This window comes from Schistocerca piceifrons, chromosome 7, assembly GCF_021461385.2.
Source record: "Schistocerca piceifrons isolate TAMUIC-IGC-003096 chromosome 7, iqSchPice1.1, whole genome shotgun sequence".
NCBI lineage: Eukaryota > Metazoa > Arthropoda > Insecta > Orthoptera > Acrididae > Schistocerca > Schistocerca piceifrons.
In genome coordinates, this window is record NC_060144.1 from 87,425,805 (window position 1) to 87,451,111 (window position 25,307).

At 46.9% G+C, this 25,307-nt stretch overlaps 1 protein-coding gene across 1 annotated transcript in view; it reads left to right on the forward strand.

Moving 5' to 3' along the window:
* The first annotated feature begins 18,423 nt into the window (after window positions 1-18,423).
* LOC124805454 (gonadotropin-releasing hormone II receptor-like) overlaps window positions 18,424-25,307 on the forward strand; it is a 152,344-nt gene continuing 145,460 nt past the window's right edge. The window contains exon 1 of the mRNA XM_047266017.1: window positions 18,424-18,954. Coding sequence (XP_047121973.1) covers window positions 18,424-18,954 — 531 coding nt within the window. The remainder of the gene's footprint in view (window positions 18,955-25,307) is intronic.

Genomic DNA, 25,307 nt, shown 5'->3' on the forward strand with positions numbered 1-25,307 from the left:
TGACTTTTGGGTCAAGGTTGGAAGCACTGCCGAAACGGCTACGAGTGCCGCCGTGGTTAAAGTACATCACGCATGGCAAAAGGGCGCCACACGATACTGGCGTCGAGGCAACCATCGTGCATCACTGGCAATAGATGGCGGGCGTCAACGATGACTGTGGGACGTGTGTGGACGAATAGATTTGCACGTGTCGAGCAACTGACCGCCCAGATGAACCAAGGGGCTACCAGCTGACAGCTGCTCATCAGTGACGACTGCTGAGATTTGCACGTGCATGGCAATACCGCAACTGGATGTCAACTGAGTGACACTTTCAGATGACTCACGCTTTGTGCTCAGTAGGACAGATGATCGTTGGTGTTTATGGCGTAAAGCGGTGAAACGCTTGAAAGCAAATGCCCTACAAAAATCGTCAGAACGGTCCAGGCTTGGTGAGGGAGCGTTATGGTCTGGGAATAATTTCGTAGGATTCACTGGGAGATATCGTCATTCTCGAAGGCATCAGAATGCATCGGCTAACGTATGTATCTATCCATGTGGACCATGTCCACTCCTACATGCAGTTTGTTTTTCCTTGGCACGACGGCATCTACCAGCAGGGCAATGCACCATGTCATACCGCTCGCCGTGTACGTGCGTGGTCCAAAGAGCACTAGCCCCTGGCCACCAAATTCTCTGAATTTAAACTGTATCGAGGATTGGTGGAACCACCTCGATTAGGCTATTCGCGCCGCGGAAGCCTCAACCGAAAAACCTAGCACAACCTGCCACGGTACCGCAATCTGTATAGCTACACGTACCTGTCGGTGTCTTCCAGAACCTCACTGACTCTTTTCCTCCACGTCTAGGCGTTTCAGTCCGTAATCGCGCTGCTGCTACGGTCGCAGGTTCGAATCCTGCCTCTGGCATGGATGTGTGTGACGTCCTTAGGTTGGTTAGGTTTAAGTAGTTCTAATTCTAGGGGATTATGACCTCAGCTCTTAAGTCCCATAGTTCTTAGAGGTGGTTAGTGAGGAATCCGACAGGTGGTCGTATTGAAGTGACAGAACACTGTATAAATCACATTACGTAGTAATTATCCCGTTAGACCCGTCTGCATACAAACTGAAAAACACTATACAGGGTGATTCAAAAAGAATACCACAACTTTAAAAATGTCTATTTAATGAAAGAAACATAATATAACCTTCTGTTACAAAGACTATTTAAAAAGGTTTTTTTTTCACTCAAAAACAAGTTCAGAGATGTTCAATATGGCCCCCTCCAGACACACGAGCAATATCAACCCGATTCTCCAACTCGCTCCACACTCTCTGTAGCATATCAGGCGTAACAGTTTGGATAGCTGCTGTTATTTCTCGTTTCAAATCATCAATGGTGGCTGGGAGAGGTGGCCGAAACACAATATCCTTAACATACCCCCATAAGAAAAAATTGCAGGGGGTAAGATCAGGGCTTCTTGGAGGCCAGTGATGAAGTACTCTGTCACGGGCTGCCTGGCGGCCGATCCATCGCCTCGGGTAGTTGACGTTCAGGTAGTTACGGACAGATAAGTGCCACTGTGGTGGCGCTCCATCCTGCTGAAATATGAATTGTTGTGCTTCTTGTTCGAGCTGAGGGAACAGCCAATTCTCTAACATCTCCAGATACTGTAGTCCAGTTACAGTAGCACCTTCGAAGAAAAAGGGACCAAAAACTTTATTGGCTGAAATGGCACAGAAAACGTTCACCTTAGGCGAGTCACGTTCATACTGAGTTGTTTCCCGCGGATTCTCAGTGCCCCATATACAGACATTGTGACGGTTGAACAACTGTCGTCGATTCACTTCTGCCGTACTCAATAACACAAAAAGCTTTCTGTTGAGCGGTCGCCATCTTAGCATCAACTGACGCTGACGCCTAGTCAACAGCGCCTCAAGCGAACAAATGTACAACTAAATGAAACTTTATAGCTCCCTTAATTCGCCGACAGATAGTGCTTAGCTCTGCCTTTTGTGGTTGCAGAGTTTTAAATTCCTGAAGTTGTGGTATTATTTTTGAATCAACCTGTATTTATCACGCCACACGGGTTTAGAAATTATGTTTTGAAAGGCATCATCAGCGACAAGGTTTGTAGCTGTGTCTCTACGTTCTTGTTCCGGCTTTAGAATGAGCACTGTTATGCCATACACTACTGAAGCATCTAGAAGTCACTATAGCGTCGTGTCAACTGATACGAAATTCCTTGAATGTCATCGGAACTGCGAATAAGGACAACCATCAGCTGTGAATGGAATGACGAGAACGAAAATTTGTGCCTGACCGGCACTCGAACCCGGATTTCCCGCTTATCGCGAGCGATCGCCTTACTACTTGGCTATCCGTGCACGGCCCACAGCCAGCGCCAAACCTCCATATGTCGTCATCCTGCACTCGTACATCCATTATGTATACACCCGTACCAATCAGACGTTGTGCATGCCCAGTTTCGGCAGATGAAGACGATACAGCAGTGCCTGCGTTATTCTGATTACGAAGCAAAGTTCATGTGGACGTGCATGCATGCATGTTATCGTAATCAGAATTACAGAGGAACTGCGGTATCGTAGATAAGTAATTGTTTAGAGTTGCTATTCTTTGAGACAGGTAGCACATCTATCAGTACGTCAGTGTTGTTCATATTTAATGTTGTTACCTGGTGTGATAGGATATGTAATAGGCGTGATCACGGTGAACGACACTGAGGTGCCTATTGCTTATATGGGGGCACCGTTACCAGTGCATAACCCATTTTGTAAGGGCTCTCACTGTGAGCGACCAATTGGATGTATGGCTAGATCACTCAGTATATGAGGCATTCGGATGTGACAGTGACCCGTTACTGGACGGCACAAGTGTATGAGGGCAGGCATACCCACTGTCAAGACACCAGTCGTCAAAGTCTGATGACCACAGGACAGAATGGCCGTATCGCGCAGTAAGCACGTGGTAGTCTCTTCTGATCTGTGCCTGCCATCCGGGGACAGGCAATGGTCACTATGGAACGTTGTGTGTCACTCGGCAGCATTTAGCAACAGCCGGAGTAGGGAATGCATATCCTACTGTTAACACGATAACGTGAACGGCTGCGTCTGGCGTGGTGCCGAGACTGGGAATCGTGGACTGCTGATGAATGAAGTCGCACTGTGTTCAGCGACGAATCGCGGTTCAGCTGCACCTCGGATGATCACTGGTGGCGACAACAGCACGGCCCGGGGAGAGATCCCATTCTTCCAAGGTTTTCCGGAGTCACGGCCGTGTCACTCCTAGCATCTTGGCGTTGGAAGCCGTCTGTTATGAACTGAGGTCACGACTAAGGGTAATTCAGGGAACTTTGGCGACGCAGAGGAACGTCACGGAATTCCTATGTCCCCATGTGTTACCTCTCTTCTGATAGTATCGAGGTAGCATGTTTCAACAGGACAATGTTCGTTCAAATACGACACGTGCCTACACGAAGTGGCTGCGTGACACTGAAGTTCTACCGTGGCCAGCAAGATCCCCAGATCCGCCTCCGATAGAAAATTCGTGGGGCCAGCTCGGATATCAGCTTCGTCCCATTGGCAGAATCCAAGACATCAAGCACGAGTTAAAACAGCCCAGCTTGTGTCATCCATAGGCTTTGTGAGAAGTTCCCCAAGCGAAACGGTGCATACATTCACACCGGAGGCGACGCAACTTGGAACTTATAAATGGGCTCATACTTTCAAGTTTTTTCAAAATCTGACTCGATACTGGAGTCACTGAAGTGACGTCACTTACTCTCTCAATCCGCGAAGTTTCATTTCGTTTCCTCCTTGTGTTCTGGGTGCTTCACTAATTTTGTCAGGCAGTGTACTACATGGAAATTAGGACGACACGACGACGATAGTTTAAGGCGCTGATACATGAATCTATTTCTCACATGAGGAATGACACAATATTCTGGCATACGATCAACATTTGTACGCAATTTCTAGATGAGAAACCTTATCTCCGTTATTTTTCCTCATATACATAACTAGCTGAGCACCCAACGCCACCAGAGTACATATTTATTGCAATCTCTACTGGTCTATCTCCTCCTCCTCCTCCTCTCTCTGTGCACCTCCAACTTCTCCTCTCTGTGTACACCTCCACCTATTTCCGTCCATTTTCTTCTATCCTGTCCACCTCTTCCACCTTCATACATATTAATGCGTGCTAACATGTCCGTAAGTACAGCCCACACTTGAAAGCAGAAGCTGTGATACATTGTATGTGAATTTAAGGTGGAAGGGGGAGGGGGATAAACGGAAGGAAAGGGAAGGGATTATTAATGTCGGCGGTATCAGCTGTGACGAGTGAGAATGTGTACCCGACTGGGATCCTAGCCCAAGATCTCCTGCTCACTAGGCAGGTGCCTTAACCACTGCGCCATTCGAAACACAGTTTTGATCGCAACTGCGCTGACTATCTCGACACTCCTCACTGCCGACCCACACTCCCACCAAGCGCCACCTATCTGCAGTCCCTGTCCATTTCCTCCATGCTCGCTACTCTGAGATTCCCACAGGAGGTGGGACGTACTAGTGCAACCACACTGAAGAAGGTGGATCCATTGCCCATCTTGGCCAATCAGTTATATTAATACGTGGTGTCTGTTCTTTCGCCGCTGATTCCACATAATGACCCCACGTAGCTGACATCAATGACCCCTTCCCTTTCATTTCATCTGTATCCCACCTCCCCTGCCCCCCCCCCCCAACTCCGCCTACAGTTCATATAACGTATCGCCGCTGTGTATTCAGACATGTCCGAAAGAGTAGTCACCACACATTAATATAATTGATTCGCTTAGATGGGCAATGAATACACCTTCTTCAGTGAGGAGGCAAAAATACATCCGACCTCATGTCGGAATCTCAGAGTAGTGAGGATGGAGGAATTGGACAGGCACTGCAGATAGGTGGCGCTCGGTGGGAGTGTGGGTCGGCCGTGAGGCGTGCAGCGGGAATCGGCTCAGTTGCCAAAGCAGTTGCCAGGGTGGCGTAGTGATTACCCAACCTGCCTAGCAAGCAGGATAGCCTGGATTTTTTTCACTCGTCACTGCTGATACCGCGTGATGTCCTGAAACTGCCGACATTAGTAATCCCTTCTCTTTCCTTTCATTTCTTCCCCCTCGACCTTCAATTTACATATAGTCATCCACCTTTCTTTTTCTGCACATCTGTTCCTTTCCCCTCCGTCCACTTCCTCCTCCCTCTCTAACCCCATCCCGTCCTCATCTATCTACTTCTCCTTCATCAGTCCCCTCACCCTCACCCTCCCTGTCTACTCTTTCCCGCCTCTCGCAAACCTCCTCCTCCTCCTCCTCCTCCTATCCTCCTCTTTCCTCTCTGCACATCTCCCCCTTCGCTCTGTCAAATTTCCCCCTTTCCCCACTCTGTGCCCATTTCTTTCTCCACTCCTATTTGTATGTATAACCTCCTTCTCGGTCTGTGCCTGCCGAATCTTCCAACTTATTATCTCTCCACGATATCAACTCTACCCTAATAGAAGGCTAACATTGTTAACTCCACATAATTTCTGATCAGACAGTAAGTAGTATGTGTACCAAGTCTGACTGAAATAGATCCAGATATTTAGGAAGAACCTTTTACCCGCGGCTTTGCCTGTGTACGCACATGTTTACATTCAGGGTGATTATAATTAAAGTTAAAATTTCAAACCGCTGTAGACATAACACCATTGGTCAGAATGACGTCAAATTGCAACAGAATATCGTCGGAAAAGAGGGAAAACATACGGCAGAAGAAAAAGATATTGCAAAAATTGATCAATAGATGGCGCTGTTTGTGTGAGAATACGTAAGTGAAAACACCTGTCATGCGCACGACCCCAAGCTGTATTACAAGAATGATGACTGTGCACGCGTCGCTCTGCAGAAGTCCCGGACACTGAAGGGTCTGAAAAAAGGCGTTGGTCCAATGACTGCCGTGGGTCTGGAGAAAATGATTCGGAAAATGGAAAAGACGGGTTCCTTTGGTGTGCAACCTGGTAGAGGGAGGAAACGAATTGATTCGCCGTCACTGGAAGCAGTGCCCCGGCAATGCAGGAGGAGACGAGCGGTGGTGTGCAAACGTGTAGTGCACAGAGAATTGTCCGAACATTGGACATACCAGCGAGCACGGTGCGTAAAATCCTACGAAATATTCTTCTTTGCTATCCATTGAAAATTACCCATGTGCACGAGTTGCTTCCTGTTGACCTAACAGCAAGAGAGACCTTTGCTTTAGAATTTCTTGCTCGCATAGAAGTGGAAAATGATTGGCCGTGAAAGATTGTGCGGACAAACGAAACCCACTTCCATCTGACAGCACTTGTCAATACACAGAATTGTCGAATATGGGCAACGGAAAATCCACACGCAAATCAGTTACTACCACTTCATTCTGAAAAGCTGCGGGTTTGTGGCATCATTTATCGTAAGGCCATACTTTTTCGAAGAAACGTGTGATTCAGGTCCTGTTACCTTTACCCTCGCTGGTAAGCGCCATGGGCATCTTTTGCGCAACCACGTCATTCCAACTCTCCAACAGCGTGGATGTGTGAATGCGATCATTTTTGTGCAAGCTGGCGCACCTCCGCACATTGAAAATCCAGTTAAGCAGCTGCTGAAGCGTCATTTCGGAAATGCTATAATTATCAGCCGCCATTTCCTTACAGCCATGCCGTCCCGATCACCTGATCTTAATCTGTGACACTTACGGTTACGTGGCTATCTGAAAGATGTTGTGTTCAGTTTTCTGACTGAAAACTTAGCTGCATTGAAGGCACGCATGGCGCAACACGTTCTGAACGTGACCCCGGAGACACTTCGATCAGTCGTGGAACATACTGTTTCTCGATTTCAAATTTCTGCAGATACGGTGGACAGCATATTGAATCCGATTTGATTTTCCTTTTTATGCCTCAGGACAATTAAAAACCGATGTGGGTGATCCTTTGTATGCGGTTTTTGGCTTCAGGACAATTAAAAACCGATTAATCCCATCCGATGTGATATGACCTTGCCGTGTTGGATGGGCTTACGTAACTAACAGTATCACACCTCTACACCCATGCATACTGAGCAGAACAGTTTGTTTAACGTCAAACGTACAACTTATGCATTGTCGTATGATTCATTTGTCATTTGTGGTCGACCTCTATTAAATTATGATGCTTACAGCGCCATCAATTGCATCATTTTGTAACTATTTATTTTTCTTCTGCCATACGTTTTCTCCCTTCTCCGATAACATTCCGTTGCAGTTTGACGTCATTTTGACCAGTGGTGTTATTTCTACAGCGGTATAAAAGATTAAATTTAATTATAATCACCCCTGTATATTTCACACACATTTAACATATTTCACACATACTTATACACGTAATTCACCCGTTTCTCTACCGAATTTCTCACTGCAGTTTCCTTTCCACGCATCTCAATCTTTATGACGTCATATCTCTTGAACTATATGTCGTACAACGATATAATTTTGCCGACACCATCACAGGTATACAGGGGAGGGAGAACACAATATTTTGAGTAGAAAACCATGTACAGAAACGTAGTGTTTCCGTCATAAGCCGGTTGAAATTCACGTGTGTAACGCCTCCATGTCTGCTGAGGCAAGCCGGCCGCGGTGGTCTAGCAGTTCTAGGCGCTCAGTCCGGAACCGCGCGACTGCTACGGTCGCAGGTTCGAATCCTGCCTCGGGCATGGATGTGTGTGATGTCCTTAGGTTAGTTAGGTTTAAGTAGTTCTAAGTTCTAGGGGACTGATGACCACAGATGTTAAGTCCCATAGTGCTCAGAGCCATTTGGACTATTTGATTTGCTGAGGCAAAGGTAAATATGTCTGAGTTGCTTGTACTTACATGATATACGGTAGACAGGATGACACGTACTATGTCAGACGGTCACTTAATGTCACTTTACGTCCGCCTTACAAAGTTAAATTTACGAGATTCCTGTAGAGACAGAAAAAGTCGAACTGGCCCGAGTTATGTCAGCTGCACTAGAAACTGAAGGGACAACAGGTGGAATGGAGAGTATGTACGAGAACATGTTTCATAGGTACAATGTCTGTAACAACGTTGGTGGTTGCCACATGCGAGACGCTGTTGTAAAAGGTCAGTACTCTTCTGTAGGTGGATTCCTTTTTTGTTGTCCAGTAATGTCAACACGTAATGTTTAAATGTCGAGGCGAAAAAATGTACTTAAGTGATAAATGGATGTTTCGTTGTGTTTCCTTTCGAATTGTGCCCTAATAATTGAACTACGTCACAGATAATTCAATTCCTCTAGCAGAAGTGGAATGAGTTAAACATCTGAATAGGAACCGTCACAGAACGGAAACTGTACTTTTCCGAACAAGGGGTTGCTCTTCAATATATGCTGTACTCACACCCCTCCACAAGTCTTAGAAGTTTGTACGGCGAATTTCCCAACATCGTGTGTATGAATACTGTCTGCGAAATGTGTTGTGAATACAATTAGTAGTAAATCAGTTACAAATTGATACGTCTTGCCTGATGCCACTGCTGTACTGCATAAACAGCGAAAGAGTAGTAAGCAAAAAATTTGTTTCGTTTGATCATTTTATGGTGAGAAAGGTGGTTGCCACCCCTTAATAATTCTCTCCAGACAGAAAGTGATATGTGCACCAAGTTTAGTTGACATCGGTCCAGTGGTTTAGGAGAAGGTGTAGAACACGCACGCGTGAATAGGAACCCCCAAATTTTATTACATATTCGTGTAGTACGTAAAGAAATATGAATGTTTTAGGTGGACCACTTTTTTCGCACTGTGATCTATGGCGCTGTAATAGTCACAAACGTATAAGTACGTGGTATCAGGTAACATTCCGCCAGTGCGGACAGTATTTGTTTCGTGATACATTACCCGTGTTAAAATGGACCGTTTACCAATTGCGGAAAAGGTCGATATCGTGTTGATGTATGGCTATTGTGATCAAAATGCCCAACGGGCGTGTGCTATGTATGCTGCTCGGTATCCTGGACGAGATCATCCAAGTGTCCGGACCGTTCGCCGGATAGTTATGTTATTTAAGGAAACAGTAAGTGTTCAGCGACGTGTGAAACGTCAACCACGACCTGCAACGAATGATGATGCCCAAGTAGGTGTTTTAGCTGCTGTCGCGGCTAATCCGCACATCAGTAGCAGACCAATTGCGCGAGAATCGGGAACCTCAAAAACGTCGGTTGTGAGAATGCTGTTGTGATTTGGCAAGACAGCCAAGCCACTATGAGGTGACCGAAAGGCACGCGTTTAAGCTCACGCAGGCTGGCGTGAGGTCTGGAACAGTTAAAGGAGTTGAGTCTAGTAAAAAAGTACGTAGCTTCTGGAATACTTAACTTTAATCCATAATTGGTGAACATCGGTCTGACGGTACATGCATCACAAGATAAATAGCAATTGATAATGGCGCCTTGGTAGGTCGTAGCAAATGACGTAGCTGAAGGCTATGCTAACTATCGTCTCGGCAAAGGAGAGCGTAATTTGTCAGTGAACCATCGCTAGCAAAGTCGGCTGCAGAACTGGGGCGAGTGCTAGGAAGTCTCTCTAGACCTGCCGTGTGGCGGCGCTCGGTCTGCAATCACTGATAGTGGCGACACGCAGATCCGACGTATACTACCGGACCGCGGCCGATTTAAAGGCTACCACCTAGCAAGTGTGGTGTCTGGCGGTGACACCACAAATGCTACATAAACATCAACTGCACCAGTACCATATTCCTATACACCAGCAATTGCACGAGGACGACTTTGAACGTCGCGTACAGTTCTGCCACTGGGCACAAGAGAAATTACGGGAAGATGACAGATTTTTTTGCACACGTTCTATTTAGCGACGAAGCGCCATTCACCAACAGCGGTAACGTAAATTGGCATAATATCCACTACTGGGCAACGGAAAATCCACGATGGCTGCGACGAGTGGAACAACAGCGACCTTGGTTGGTTGAGGTTTAAGGGACCAAACAGCAAGGTCATCAGTCCCTTGTTTCAAATATGCGCCATTCCGCTAATGGGACAACTCATTAAAGTCAGAACAATAAAACGGAAAAAGGGAAAAAACGTAAAAAGGCAGTCATGTTGTCATTGGTAAAAAACAAAATGAGGGAAGTCGGCAAGAGAACGAACCCAACACTATGTTGAAGCAGCATAGGCAAGACCACCTGTGACTTAAAAGGTACAACTGCTATAATGTAGAAAGTACGTATGGGAATAGAAAGACTAACCAAGCCTTAAAAAAAAGGGTAAAAGCAGAGTAAAAGGGGAAGAAAAGAGGATTCCGGTCAGGGAGGTGAACCGGGAATCTCCGAACACTGCCTACAGTGGCAGACACCCAGACACTCACCGCCCTGCCAGAACACCAGAGAGGTTAAAAACCTTAAAACTGAGAATAAAAACCACTTTCCCGGAGGAAACCGAGAACCAGAGAGACCATCCGGGAATCGTCAGCCAACATCAAAGGTAAAGTGTTGGGGAGCCTGTACTTAGCACGCAGAGCCAAAAGAAGGGGGCATTCAACCAAAATGTGGGCCACTGACTGGAAGGCTCCACAACCACATAGTGGGGGTGGCTCATCACGCAAAAGAAAACCATGGGTCAACCGAGTATGGCCAATGCGGGGACGACACAGTGTGGTCGAGTCCTTTCGGGAGATGCGAAAGGAAGAACGCCACGGGCCTGGTGTCACCTTAATTGCACGAAGTTAATTAGACAGGGGAGTAGCCTCCCAAGAATTGGCCCATGACTGTGCGAAGTGGGATTTGATGTGAAGCCGTAAATCCGCTGCAGGAGGGGCTACAGAAAACGGGGGGTAAGTAACTGCTCCCCCAGCGGGGGGTAAGTAACTGCTCCCCCAGCCAAACGATCAGCGAGATCATTACCCGGGATACCCACATGGCCAGGGACCCAAAGGAAGTCAATAGAACAAGCAGCACGGTGAATATCAGCGAGATGGTCATGGATGGCAGAGACCAAGGGATGGCGCGTAAAACACCGGTCAATAGCAAGAAGGCCACTCATCGAGTCCGTGCATAACAAAACGCGGTTGTGTTGGGACTGTTTAATAAAGGTAAGGGCCTGGGAAATTGCCATCAATTGCGCTTTAAACACCCCACATGTAGGTGGCAGCAGATAACTTTCCGTTCCAACAGAGGACGTGAAGGCATACCCAACACGATCAGCAGATTTAGAGCCATCAGTGCAAAAAACAACAGCATCCCGAAACTCCCATAAAATTTGGCGGAAAAAGGAACGGAACACCACCGGGGGGATGGAATCTTTCGAACCGCGGCGGAGATCCATCCGAATTCGAGGCCGAGGAACTAACGAAGGAGGGGTGGAGGGGAGGGAGCGAGGAAGACAGGACAAAGAAGGAAGCTGAAAATCACGGCAAAGAGACGCAAGGCGCAGCCCAACCGGTAAACCCGCCCGAGGGCGAGAGTCGGGTGGGCGACGTCCATGGTCTGGGAACAGAATATAATAGGAAGGATGAGTTGGAGAGGAACGGATAGTGAGGGCATAAGACACCAGAAGCTGGGACCGCCGAACAGAAAGGGGGGGGGGGATCCCAGCTTCAACCAGGAGACTATCAACAGGGCTAGTAGGGAAGGCACCGATGGCCAAACGAATACCACGATGGTGGACTGGATCGAGCACGTGCAGTGTGGAAGGAGCAGCTGAACCATAAACCATAGTCCAAGCGAGACAGAACTAGAGCACGATAAAGACTGAGGAGGAGGGAACGGTTCGCACCCCAAGAGGAGTGGGCAAGGAAGCGAAGGACATTGAGTTTACGGAAACATCCTACCTTCAGGTGTCTGATATGGGGCAGCCAAGTGAGCTTGTTGTCGAAAAGAAGACCCTGGAAACGAAACTGTGGGACCACAGGCAATCGTTGTGCAGCGAGATAGAGCTCTGGATCAGGGTGGATCGTAGTACGGCGACAGAAGTGGACCACTCGCGATTTTAAAGGAGAGAATTGAAACCCGTGTGAGAGGGTCCATGCAGAGGCACGCCGTATAGCTACCTGGAGCTGCCGCTCTGCAGATGCCATCGAGGAGGAACTAACCCAAATGCAGAAATCATCCACATACAGGGCAGGGGCGACCAAGGGACCGACAGAGGCTACAAGTCCATCGATAGCAATGAGGAAAAGAAGGACACTCAAGACAGAACCCTGTGGGATGCCCGTCTCCTGGGTCCGTGGAGAACTAAAAGCAGTACCTACTCAAACTCGGAATGACCGATGGATCAGGAACTGGCGGACAAAAATCGGGAGTGGGCCCCGAAGACCCCACTGATGAAGGGTAAGTAAGATGTGATGGCGCCAGGCCGCGACGTAGGCCTTGCGAAGGTCAAAAAACACTGCAACCAAATGGCGGCGCTGGGAAAAAGCCTGCCGAACTGCGGATTTCAAGCGAAGTAAATGATCGATTGAAAACCGTCCCTCTCGAAAGCCACACTGGTAAGGCGACAATAGAGCCCGAGATTCGAGGACCCAATGGAGCCGACGGGCTGCCATCCGTTCAAGTAACTTACAAACAACATTGGTCAAACTAATTGGCCGATAGCTGTCAACAGTTAGGGGGTTCTTACCAGGCTTAAGGACAGGAACCACAATGCTATCCCTCCACTGAGAAGGGAAGTCACCCTGGAGCCAGATACGGTTAAACACCCGAAGAAGATGTTGCTGTTGTGGAGCACTGAGATGTTGAAGCAGTTGGTTATGAATGGAATCTGGGCCAGGGGCCGTATCATGAGAAGAAGATAGAGCAGAAAGAAATTCCCATTCAGTAAAAGGTTCGTTGTAAGATTCTGACTCACAAGGGGTGAAACATAAGGTGGAAGCTTCAGCCAGCTTTTTTTGATGAAGGAAAGCAGTTGGATAGGAGGCTGACGCTGACGCCACTGCAAAATGGGTCGCAAGACGTTCTGCAAGAACTAATGGGTCCGTACAAATGCCATCAGGGAGGTGAAGGCCTGGGAGGGTGGACTGCCGATGGCAACCTTGGAGAGAACGAAGTGTAGCCCATACCCGTGACAGAGGGACAGTAGAACCAAGGGAAGAAACGAATCGTTCCCAACATATCCGCTTACCCTGTTTGATTAAATGACGGGCTTTAGCACGGAGGCGTTTAAAGATAGTAAGGCTGGCTACGGATGGGTGCCTCTTAAAGTGTTGCAAAGCTCGACGGCGATCACGGATGGCAATGACAATGCCCGTACTCCACCACAGGACTTGCCGGCGACAAAATGGTCCAGATGAGCGCGGGACAGCAAGGCTAGCAGCACGAACAATCGCGTCAGACACGTCACGTAGGACGTCATCAATACAACCCGACAAAGAGGGAGAAAACTCGACCTGTGCAGTGTATAGAGGCCAACCGGCGCGGTGGAAAGACCAACGAGGTAACCTGTCCATCGGGGAGCGGGAAGGGAGCGTGATAATCAACGGGAAATGGTCACTATCACAAAGGTCGTCGTGTGGCGACCAGTGTAATGAAGGGAGGAGAGAGGGAGAAGAAAGAGAAAGATCAATGGCAGAAAAGGTACCATGACCGGCACTGAAATGAGTAGGGGAGCCATCATTAAGAAGGCACAGGTCGTGGTCTGCAATAAATTGATCTATAAGAAGACCTCGTCTAGATGGAAAGGCACTGCCCCACAAAGGATGATGAGCATTAAAATCCCCAAGGAGGAGGAAGGGAGGAGGAAGTTGCTGAAGAAGGGTGGTTAAGGCAGCAGGTGTAAGAGTCGTGTCAGGAGGGAGATAAAGATTGCAAACGGTGACTGCAGAGTCTAAGTGGACCCTAACAGCAACCGCTTCCAATGTAGTTTGGAGAGGATTCCACGAGCTAGCAATGTCTGTACGGACCATCGTACAAACGCCACCAGAAGCCCGCAAGGGTCCGACCCGATTTCGACAGAAAACACGGAACCCACGGAGGGTCGGTGAGTGAGCATCAGTAAAATGAGATTCCTGGAGAACCACACAAGCTGCAGAGTAGGACGAAAGAAGGGATTTCAATTCCGGAAGGTGACAATAATATCCATTACAATTCCATTGGAGAACCACAGAACGATGGTTTAAATGAGAACTGAACACGCTAAATCCAGTCATACCGCCGGGTCCCCACCCGTCACCGACAAGGAGGGGGCGACATCCATGAACGACGGGTCAGAATCCGGTTGTGAAGTCGGGGAAGGGACCTCCGGTGACACCAGAGGCTCTTTGTCCCGGGACTTATGCTTCTTCTTCCGTTCAGGCTGAGATCGAGGAGGGCTGTGTGGCATGAAGGAGCCAGCTGCAGCAAGATCAGGAACAGAAAGAGACCGGGCGACCTGGGGGCCGACAGACCGCGGCTCTCGCGGTCGTCGCGCGGCAGCAGACCTTTGACCTGGAAGGTGCCGGGAAGGGGCATCCCGGGAGAGGCGCCCTTGACCGGCAGACGCCGAAGGAGTGGGACACTTCCCCGGCTGGGGAGGGGGAGCAGCGCCCATAGGAGAAGGTGGGGGGGGGGGAGGAGAGGGGTCCGGGATGGGGGTAAGGAAGGGGGGGAAGGCGAACTACTCACTGTTGAGAGGAATGTCGTTACACGTATTGCCAAATGCTGACGGACATCATTTTGAGCATTTATTGCATTAATGTGGTATTTACGGGTAATTAAGCTGTAACAGCATGCGTTCACAGGAAAGATAAGTTCAAAAAGGTTCATGTATCATATTGGAACAACAGAAATAAAATGTTCAAACGTACGTACATTCTGTATTTTAATTTTAAAAAAACCTACCTGTTAGCAACTGTTCGTCTAAAATTGTGAGCCATATGTTTATGACTATTACAGTGCCATCTATCACAAAGCGAAAAAAGTGGTCTAACTAAAGCATTCATATTCATGTAATAAAAAATGGGGGTTCCTATTTTAAAAAACGCAGTTGATTTATCGTTTGACCTATGGCAGCGCCATCTATCGGCCCAACCATAGCGCCATCTGGTTTCCCCCTTCAAGCTACACAAGTTTCGTTCTTTGTAGTTTCTTTCGTTTGACGCTTATTTCGTGAGATATTTGGCCCGGTCACCCTGTATATATTGCTTAACCATTACATACTGTGGAGATGCTGTGAAATACTGATGATTTTGATGCGCAAGCATGTGGTAGACTTCGTTTAGCGTTCGTCAGTTGCTGTATTTATAGTATTGTAATTTCACTGGTCGTATTTTGAGTGATAATTTACTTCGCGGCTCCTAATTTGTTCGAGCCGGTGGTGTTCGTGACGTCAGCAGAATGCTCCGAGCCTCCGCCTGGTGCGAGGGCAGCACCGTCGGGCGAAGCGTCGGGGGCGCCGGTGGCAGCGTCGGCGGCGGCGTCGGTGGCGGCGTCAGCGGGCAGTGCGCGCCGGCCGCCCGTCGCGACGCCCGCACACCGCGACGCACCCGCGCACCGACGCACGGCCGCGAAGCCTGTCTCCGTCCGCCTTCAGCAGCCCGCGTGTGACTACTTGCCGCGCCGCGCCGCGCTGCAGACGCTGTCGGCGGCGTCTCGTCCACACTTAGCTGCCACCATCTGTCTGGAGTGCTGAGTGCACAGTTCAAGCAGCACTACGCGTGGGTGAAAGTGTAAGAACGATGTTGCGAGACCAGCAAACACACTTAGTGTGAACTGCATTTGAGTTCCGCAGCTCTCCTTGCGTAAGCTAAAAGATAGCGGCAACTGTTCCCAGTTATAAAACTCTTGTCACCGTGACAACTCTGCTAGCAAGTGAATATTTTTCCCGACTGTTAGCCTGTAAAATAAATACCCCGGGTCAGTTAATAAATACTACACCACTTCCACGTAGCTTTCGTTACCGATTTTGCTATTAATATTTCACATTCACTTTTGGTACACTTTTACGACTTCAGCTTAAGTAATTTGTGAACCACTGATGAACCATAAATGTTGCTCATCGATGACGAGAACATAGATGCAACGGAAGTGGTCCTTGTATTCCTAATGACCAAAATGATGAACTAGACCACTTTAGTAGTTCTCTCGTTCATTGCTACGGCTACAGACTACGTTGTTACATCCTTGTGGCATTGAAAATGGAGACCAACTCATTTCCGCAAGTTCTATGTACGAAGCAGAGCTGTTTTAAAATTTCTCAAATAGCTTTAAATCGATTGTAATGTCTGCCACAGAGTGTAGTCTTTGGGGAAATGACTCAACATTATACAGTATTAGCTTTCACTTCGTACTAATTAATGTAGGTGCGTAGTAAATTCCAGTTGCTTGTGCTACATTTCCTCCTCACTTTACCAACTAATCCAACCTCCCAATTAACTCTCCCATCCCATCTCTCTCTCTCTCTCTCTCTCTCTCTCTCTCTCTCTCTCTCTCACACACACACACACACACACACACGCACACACACACACACACACAGCTGATTTCAAGGCTATCGAACTGAATGCTTAAGAGCCATATCACAGTTTACGTCGTCCATAAACGTTCAGGTGAATCCGCAGTTCTACAAAAACTCGTCTAAGTCATGATTGTGTGATAGACAGCTATTCATATCTGGTACGTTCGAAACATCAGATTGCACCGCCACTTGCATATCCGTTTTTGTAATGATAGTAGTGTAATAATATCATCAAAGTAGAATAGAAACGTATAGCACTGTGTAATCACGTCCCTGACATCTAAAAACTTCTCACGCTCGGTTTTATACTCATTATGGCACTACAGACCAAGGTGTGTAACAGGAAGAGCGTATCGCTACTATTATCTCATTTCTTATAGTCATTACACTGCAAAATACATTGACGCATGCCTCTACAGAGAAGAAGATTAGCAAATTTTCACTCCCGCATCAGTTTCAAGAAATCATATGCTATCTTCCTGCTTAAGGACTCTGGCGTTAGTGGAGGTCTTGTAAAATGTGTCCCATGTTTAGTAGCAACTTCCTGTTTAACAATTTAGGGAAAATAGAGCGATAGGAATCGAAGATTTTTTCGACTGTTCCACTTGTTCATGGTAATGCTTTCCTGCAGAATGGCATGCAGTGCATTTACGTTATGTTGATAAAACACAAATACCTCTGTCCTTTCACTGAGATCAAACAATGAATCAGTTTTGTTCCAATTGGATACGTTTCGCAGATGTGAAACATACGTCGGACGCGTGATTTTTGTACTCTGTCATCATACTGCAGGAGGTAGTGTGGGTTACCTTCTTGTCATGTGAGTAACATGCTCTGATTCACGTTTGGTTTCTGTTAGGTGCACAAGTACGAGTCTTACTTATGGTGCGTAAGATCAAGGCGGCAAGGTAGTTTGTGGAGAGGGATACTATCTGTACTGTGTACACAAACATGATGCACATCTTTCTGACCCAGAGTAACTGTGGAATTTCATGCTCTAGGAGTATTTTATAGATACCATTGTGGGTTACCTTTCATTTGTATCCTGTAGAGTCATCTGTGATGTCATTGTGGCTACTGAGAGAGTACAAGCCCGAGTGATATATTTGGTGCATGAGAAAACCTCAGTACGATATCCTGTGGCAACGGACTCGTCAAGAGTGTTCGAAACCGTTTCAGTTGGTCATCAGGACAAAGAAAACATATTTCGCTGGACTGGATGTGCCCAAATTTCGGGTCCCGATGAGGTACCTCTCCTCAGAAAGCGGTGGCTGGAATATGGCACGGTAGGCTGCGGAAAGCGAGTTGCCAACCTAGTGAACACTCTTCTTTCTTTTCCTAGCATTCATCCCTTCTAGTGCGTGGTTCACCTTTCCACTATGTGGCAGAGATTTAGTTTTATTACTTAACTTTCTAGCCGGCTGGCATACCTGATGGCATGATCGTCAGTGTAGCCTAAGAGAGGGAAATCGTGTGGAGCATCTGTTTAAATCGTGTGAACTTTGTCCCCTGTATTATAGCATTTAAGTATTTGTGCGTCGTATTCTCTGAGGCGGAATTTGCAGCGCAGTCCAGCCTTTTCCTAAACGAGCGTCGGAGATGGCCTAGATACCATACTCAGGCTAGTTGGTTTACGAAACATGGTCGTTAAACCGTCTCGCATATCGGACACGGATCTGGCTTACCTCCTGGTCTCGCAAGCTTGGGCGCAGTGCGTTACACTATAGAAGCGGGTCAGGCGAGTGCAGTGTTGGAAATAATTCTGGTCTACAGGCGAGAGGAAGAAAACACGCCTTATCAGACATGGAAACGACCACGTTTCGGCCTCATACATGGAACCTGTCATCAAACTGCGGTAATAGGAACAGGACACGATAGCCTGTTGCTCTAGCGGGTGCGCAGTGTTTCGAACAATTTCGCTCCGTCATCAGGAGATAGAAAACGCATCTCACCAGACATGGAAGTGACGACGTTTCGGCCCGAGGTGTGGAACGTGTCGTCAGTGGGCGGCGGAGGAGGGAACTGGAGCTGCGAGCCGGCGCCGACGCTGACGCAGGCGTCGTGGGTGCGCGCGTGGGTGCTGTCGGCGATGGCGGCGCTGTCGCTGCTGGGCAACGCGGCAACCATCGCCAGCATCCGCCGGCGGCACTGGGCGGCCGCGCCCGGCAGCAGCCGCCACCAGCCCTCGGCGGTGTACGCGCTCATCCTGCACCTGTCGGCCGCCGACCTGCTGGTGACGGTCTTCTGCATCGCCGGCGAGGCCGCCTGGAGCTACGCCGTGCAGTGGCTGGCCGGCAACGCCGCCTGCAAGCTCTTCAAGTTCGCGCAGGTGTTCAGCCTCTACCTGTCCACCTTCATCCTGGTGCTCATCGGCATCGACCGCTTCGTCGCCGTGCGCTACCCCATGCGCGCGCTCGGCGCCGCCAACCGGCTGGGCCGCCTCGTCTCGGCCGCCTGGGGCCTCAGCGCCCTGCTCAGCCTCCCGCAGGTAAGTCCCACCACGTTCTCTGCAGACTGTGCTGCACTAGTCCAGTTTCTACCACTGTAGAATCGCAGATAGGATATGGCATCCAGGCTATTCCGGAACTATTCGCTTGGGTTACTACAGCACGTAGAGAACATCAGAATAAATATATTTAGTTATGGCACATATGGTCCTCGACGGTAATTTCTGATGCTAGGGACGATTAACACACACGGTAGATTTTTCTTTTATATTTGGGTTTTCAGTCTTCTGACTGGTTTGATGCGGCCCGCCACGAATTTCTGTCCTGTGCAGACCGCAGCTCATGGTCTAGTGGCTAGCGTTGCTGCCTCTGGATCATGGGGTCCCAGGTTCGATTTCCGGCCGAGTTAGGGATTTTCTCTGCCCGGGGACTGAGTGTGTTCTCCTTGTCATTTCAGCATCATCATCAACATTCGTGACAGTGGCTGGATTGGACTGTGTAAAAATTTGGAGTTTGTGCGGGTGCTGATGACCACGCAGCTGAGCGCCCCACAAACCAACCAAAACCATCATCATCATCTTCTTCTTCTTCTACACCAACCTCTTCATCTCAGACGTCCTCAATCATCTGTTGGATGTGTGTGAAATCTTATGGGACTTAACTGCTAAGGTCATCAGTCCCTAAGCTTACACACTACGTAACCTAAATTATCCTAAGGACAAACACACACACCCACGCCCGAGGGAGGACTCGAACCTCCGCTGGGACCAGCCGCACAGTCCATGACTGCAGCGCCCGAGACCGCTCGGCTAATCCCGCGCGGCTCTCTGTCTTCCCCTACAGTTTTTGCCATTCCCTCCAGTACCATGGAAGTAAGTCCACGTCTCAACAAATGTCCTATCATCCTGTCCCTTCTCCTTGTCAGTGTTTTGCACGTATTCATTTCCTCTGCGATTCTGCGCAGAACCTCGTGATTCCTTACCTTATCAGTCCACTTAATTTTCAACATTCGTCCGTAGCACCACATCTCAAATGCTTCGATTGACTTCAGTTCTGGTTCTCCCACAGTCCATGTTTCACTACTGCAGAATGCCGTGATCCAAACGTATATTCTGACAAATTTCTTCTTCAAATTAAGGCCTACGTTTGATATTAGTAGACTTCTCTTGGCCAGTAATGGTCTTGTTGCCAGTGCTAGTCTGCTTTTGATGTCTCCCTTGCTCCGTCCGTCATTGTTTATTTTGCTGCCTAGGTAACAGAATTTCTTAATTTCATCTATTTCTTGACCATTAATCCTGATGTTAAGTTTTTCGCTGTTCTTATTTCTGCTACTTCTGATTAATTTCGTCCTTCTTCTATTTACTCTTAATCTGCACTCAGTTTTCATTAGACTCTTCATTCCGTTCAGCAGACCATGTGATTCTTCTTCACTTTCATTCAGGATAGGAACGTCATCAGCGAATCGTATCATTGATACCCTTTCATCTTGAATTTTAATTCTAGTCCTGAACATTTCTTTTATTTCCATCATTGCTTCTTCGATGTACAGATTGAACAGTAGGGGCGAAAGAATACATCCCTGTCTTACGCTCTTTTTAATACGAGCACTTCGTTCTTGCTTGTCCACTATTAATATTCTCTTTTGGTTCATAAACTGACGTATATCACCCTTCCCTATAGCTTACCCATATTTTGCTCAGAATTTCGAACATCTTGCACTATTTCAAACTGACTGTCGATTTTTCTAGGTGGACAAATCCTATGAACTTATCTTGATTTTTCTTTAGTCTTGCTTCCTTTATCAACTTCAACGTCAGAATTGGCTCTCTGGTGCCTTTACCTTTTCTAAAACCAAGCTGACGGTACTTTAGCAAGCTAATTACAGCCGCTGCATCCACAGGAACTGCTCGATTGCGCTTCGAATGGCCTCTATTCACCCAGTACAACGTCGAACCATATTCGTGCGAATGTTTCAGGCATGAGCACAGTAGTACCAGAAGCGGCGGCAGTTCTAGGGACGAGATGCTCTTGTGTTTCTACAACAGTTTCATACCCCAGCTGTTTCATACGACTCCGAAGAAAGAAATCCAGACATGTGAGGTCAGGTGACCTGGGTGGCCATGCCACAGGGCCACCTCGGCGCATCCACTGATAACCTAAGGTGGTTCTCAGATGATTCCTCACAGCAATACTGAATTTGTCTAGAGCCCCATCGTGAATGCCGGCCCATACATTAATATCGAACCGCTGTTTATGAGCACAAGATCGAATACCTCATTGAGTCACGTGTCCCCGAACATGTGAATTGTTGATACTTGAATGTCAGCAAACATTCCCTGTCAGTGACACCAACACAATAGCTTACTTCAGCACCACTAAGAAAATATTCCCTAACATTACAAGCTGACTTCAGAGATCATATGTTCCTCGATGATATATATTTGTTTTGATGTTTTCAAACTCCTGTATTAATTTAAACATATAGTTTCTGAACACACTATACAGGGAAGTGGTGGTCGGAGTAGGGAAGGACATCGTCATATCGAAGGAAGGCGAGAAAGACCACATCTCAAAGAGCTCAGGCGCAGAGGACTGCAGTAAATGACCTAAAAAGAAAGACAAACTAAGAAAGAAAGGTAGTTTTAGAGTTAACCAGGATATGTATGTCAGTTCTTTAACCTTTGTTTCAACTATTTGCTTATGAAAAAGGCAATTTCCTTGCACTGCGACCGTAAATGCATGTTGTTTCCACAGAGTCATTTCGTTCACGTAACGTCGTAAAGGAACGGCTACTCCTGAAGAGATGTCTATGGTAATGTGGTTTATGTAGTTACACTGCACTCGGTTCACCCCGCTGTCGCTTATAGAGCTCTTCAAACAACGGAGTTTCTGCTGATACTTCGCTACGGTATTGGCTCGTAGGCCGGCGAGCGGTTGCTGAAGCAAATATGCTACATGACCCAAGCCTACCGCTTACTGCCGACTCTTGATCGGAAAGAGACGCGCCGGTGAAGCACATAAGCTGAAAACAGGGGGACAGCATATATAGTGTACTTGCCTCACCAGCCAGTACTTACAATTCTTACAATTCTAACAGCTTGTAAGATCTACACAAAAAAAACAATACTAAGCCTTCGGTTGTTGATTAATAATTTTACTAGAGTAGCTAGCGTATATGCCTATATACAACTGCAATCTATACATCGAAGCTGAATACTCGTTTAAACAGACGTAAGCTGTGTCATCGGTTTCAATTCTCAAGCACTTCGTTAATGCAGATTCCTACGGTACTCTATCCTGAACAGGCCTCTTCACCTCTGAACAACAACTGCAACCTTCATCCTTCTCAATCTGCTTTACGTTTTCGTATCTTGGTCTCCCTCTACAAATTTTACCCGTCCCCCCCCCCACCCCCCCCCTCAACCCTCTCTCTCTCTCTCTCTCTCTCTCTCTCTCTCTCTCTCTCTCTCTCTCTCACACACACACACACACACACACACACACACACGCGCGCGCGCGCGCGCACTCTTCCCCCCAATACTAGATTGGTGATACTTTGACGTGTCAGAATGTGTCCTATGAATCGACCCCTTCGTTTAGTCAAGTTGTGCGACAAATTTCTTGTCTCCCCGGTTCTATTCAGTATGTCTTAATTAGCTGCGTGATCTACCCATCTAACCTTCAACATTTTTCTGTAGCACAAAATTTCTAATTGATCTATTCTGTTCTTTGTTTATTGTCCATATTTCCCTTTCATAACACTTGAATCTACAGGGTGAGTCACTAACTATGGCCACCAAGAATAATTCCGACAGTATGATCGGAGCTGAAACCTTTGTTGGACGAAAGTTGCATGGGGCAACGGGGGCCATTATATGACGTTGGTTTTTTGTTGCTAGGTGGGATCGCATCAGAGATATGAAGGTCAGTTTTTTTAAATAGTGTGCTTTAGTTCGGTACTTATTTTCAGACAGCGGCTAGCGAGACGAATCCAATGATGTGTAGCAGTAAGGTCTTTGAAGGTCAACGACGGTCACAAAGGTGGCATGAACATCCATTTACAAAAGGTGTACGAGGTGATGACCATTGGTATCAATGCAGTGCTCCAATCTTCTTATTATGTTTTGAGTACTACTCCTTATCACATCGGCACTTACCGAAGCACATGCTCTGACAATTGTCTCTCACATATCTTCTGGTGTGTTGGAACGTGTTAATAAACAATGTCGTTTACTAATCCCTACAAGAATAAATCCAGAGGCGTTAAGTCTGGCGAACGAGCCAGCCACGACACATCTCCTCCGCATCCAGTCCAACGATTTGGGAACTGTCTCTGCAACTCATTTCTAGCCATCAGCGAAAAATGTGCCGAACACCCATGGTGTTGATACCATATTCTGTTCCTTGTTTCTAAAAGTGTTCCTTCCAATGACAGCCCTAATGTTTCTTGCAGGTATGTGGTGTACTTCCTACCATTAAGATTTCCTTCGATGAAATGGGGGCTTATAATTCTGTCCTCCATAATCCTACACCATACATTCACGACCGCGGTTTGTGGTGTGCAACTTGCTGCAGCCAACACGAATTTTCAGTTGCCCAATAATGTATATTATGCAAATTAACATTTATTTGGTTCGTGAATGTAGCCTCGTAAGTAAATAAAATCAAATTAATAAATGTTTCATGCCTCTGAATCTGAAGTTGAACCCAGCGGCAGAATTCACTGCGACGCAAACAATCCGTACCAGTTAATTCTTGCTGGAGACTGGTATAGTAAGGATGATATTCATGGCGATGCAGAACACGAACAACACTATTCTGGCTCATGCCAGATTCCCTTGCGATTTTACGCGAACTAACGTAATGGTCTCGAACCACAGTGGCAAAAGTACCAATTTCCGTTCCCTCGTTAGTAACTTTCATTTGCCGGATGTGTTTGCGATGCGTTAAAGAGCCAGTTGTTCTCAATTTATCATACACATATTTAAATGAACGACGTGTAGGGTGAGTACGTTGTGGATATCTTTCAGCGTATAAGTCTCTAGATCTTACTGAATTTCGTTTCCATTCTCGGTAAATGAGAAGCATATCGACTTGTTCTTCGAAGGAATAAATCATTCACATTCGCTTGATTCGACAGCACTAGTCTTACCTTTCCTATTACTGTTGTATTGCGAAACCGTTGAATGGTGTCTAGATGTCAATGGCACGTTAGGTGGATACGCCGTATTCGACGAATATTTACTATTTGCGCGATATACGAGAGTGAACTGACAGAGCACGTGCTTCGATAAGTGTCGAAGTGGAAAGGAATAGCACTCAATCCATGATGAAAAGATAGCAGCATTGCATTAATACCATTGGTGATAACTTCGAAGACCTTCTGTAAATGGACGTTCATGCCACCTTTGTGACCTTCGTTGACCTTCAGCGACCTTACTGTTACACATCATTGGATTCGTCTCGAGAGCCACTATCAGAAAATAAGTACCAAACTGTAGCATCCCATTTAAAAAAACAAAGTTGACCTTCATATCTCTGACGCGACCCCGTATAGAAACAAAAAACACGCGTTATATTATGGTCCCCGATGTCCCATGTAATATTTGTGCCTCAAACTTTTCATCTACTATCATACTTTCAGAGTTATTATCTAGGTGGCAATAGTTAGTGACTCACCCTTAATATACGATGTTAACAAATTTCTCTTCTTTAGAAACGCTTTTCTTGCCATTGCTATTCTAAATTTTATATTTTCTCTACTCCAACCATCCTGCCCAAACAACCAAACTCATCTACTGCTTTAAATGTCTTGTTTCCTAAGGTAATTCCCTCAGCATCACCTAATTGAATTCGACTACATTCCACCACCCTCGTCTTGATTTTGTTGATGTTTATTTTATATCCTCCTTTCAAGACACTGTACATTCCGTTCAGCTGCTCTTCCAAGTCTCTTGCTGCCTCTGACAGAATTACGATGTCATCGCCAAACTTCAGAATTTTTATTTCTCCTGACCCTGTTTCAATTCCTACTCCAAACTTTTCTTTGCTTTCCTTTATCACTTGGCCAACGTACAGACGGAGTAACATCAGGGATAGGCTAAAAACTTGTCCCACTCTCTTTTCAACCACTGCCTCCCTTTCATGCCCTCTAATTCTCATCATTGCCTACTGGTTTCTGTACAAGCTGTAAATAGTCTTTCACCCCCTGTATTTGTTGTTATTCTAGCGTGAATGAAACTCTGAAATGGGTTAAAACAAGAGAAATCTTATGTTTCATCGCCAATCACTGTGATAAACGAATAACCTGTAAAGTATGGGAATCACTGGAGAGACAGTTCTTTTGTGCTTAATTTTTATTTTTTAAAAATATATGTAGGCAGAATTGTAGAGA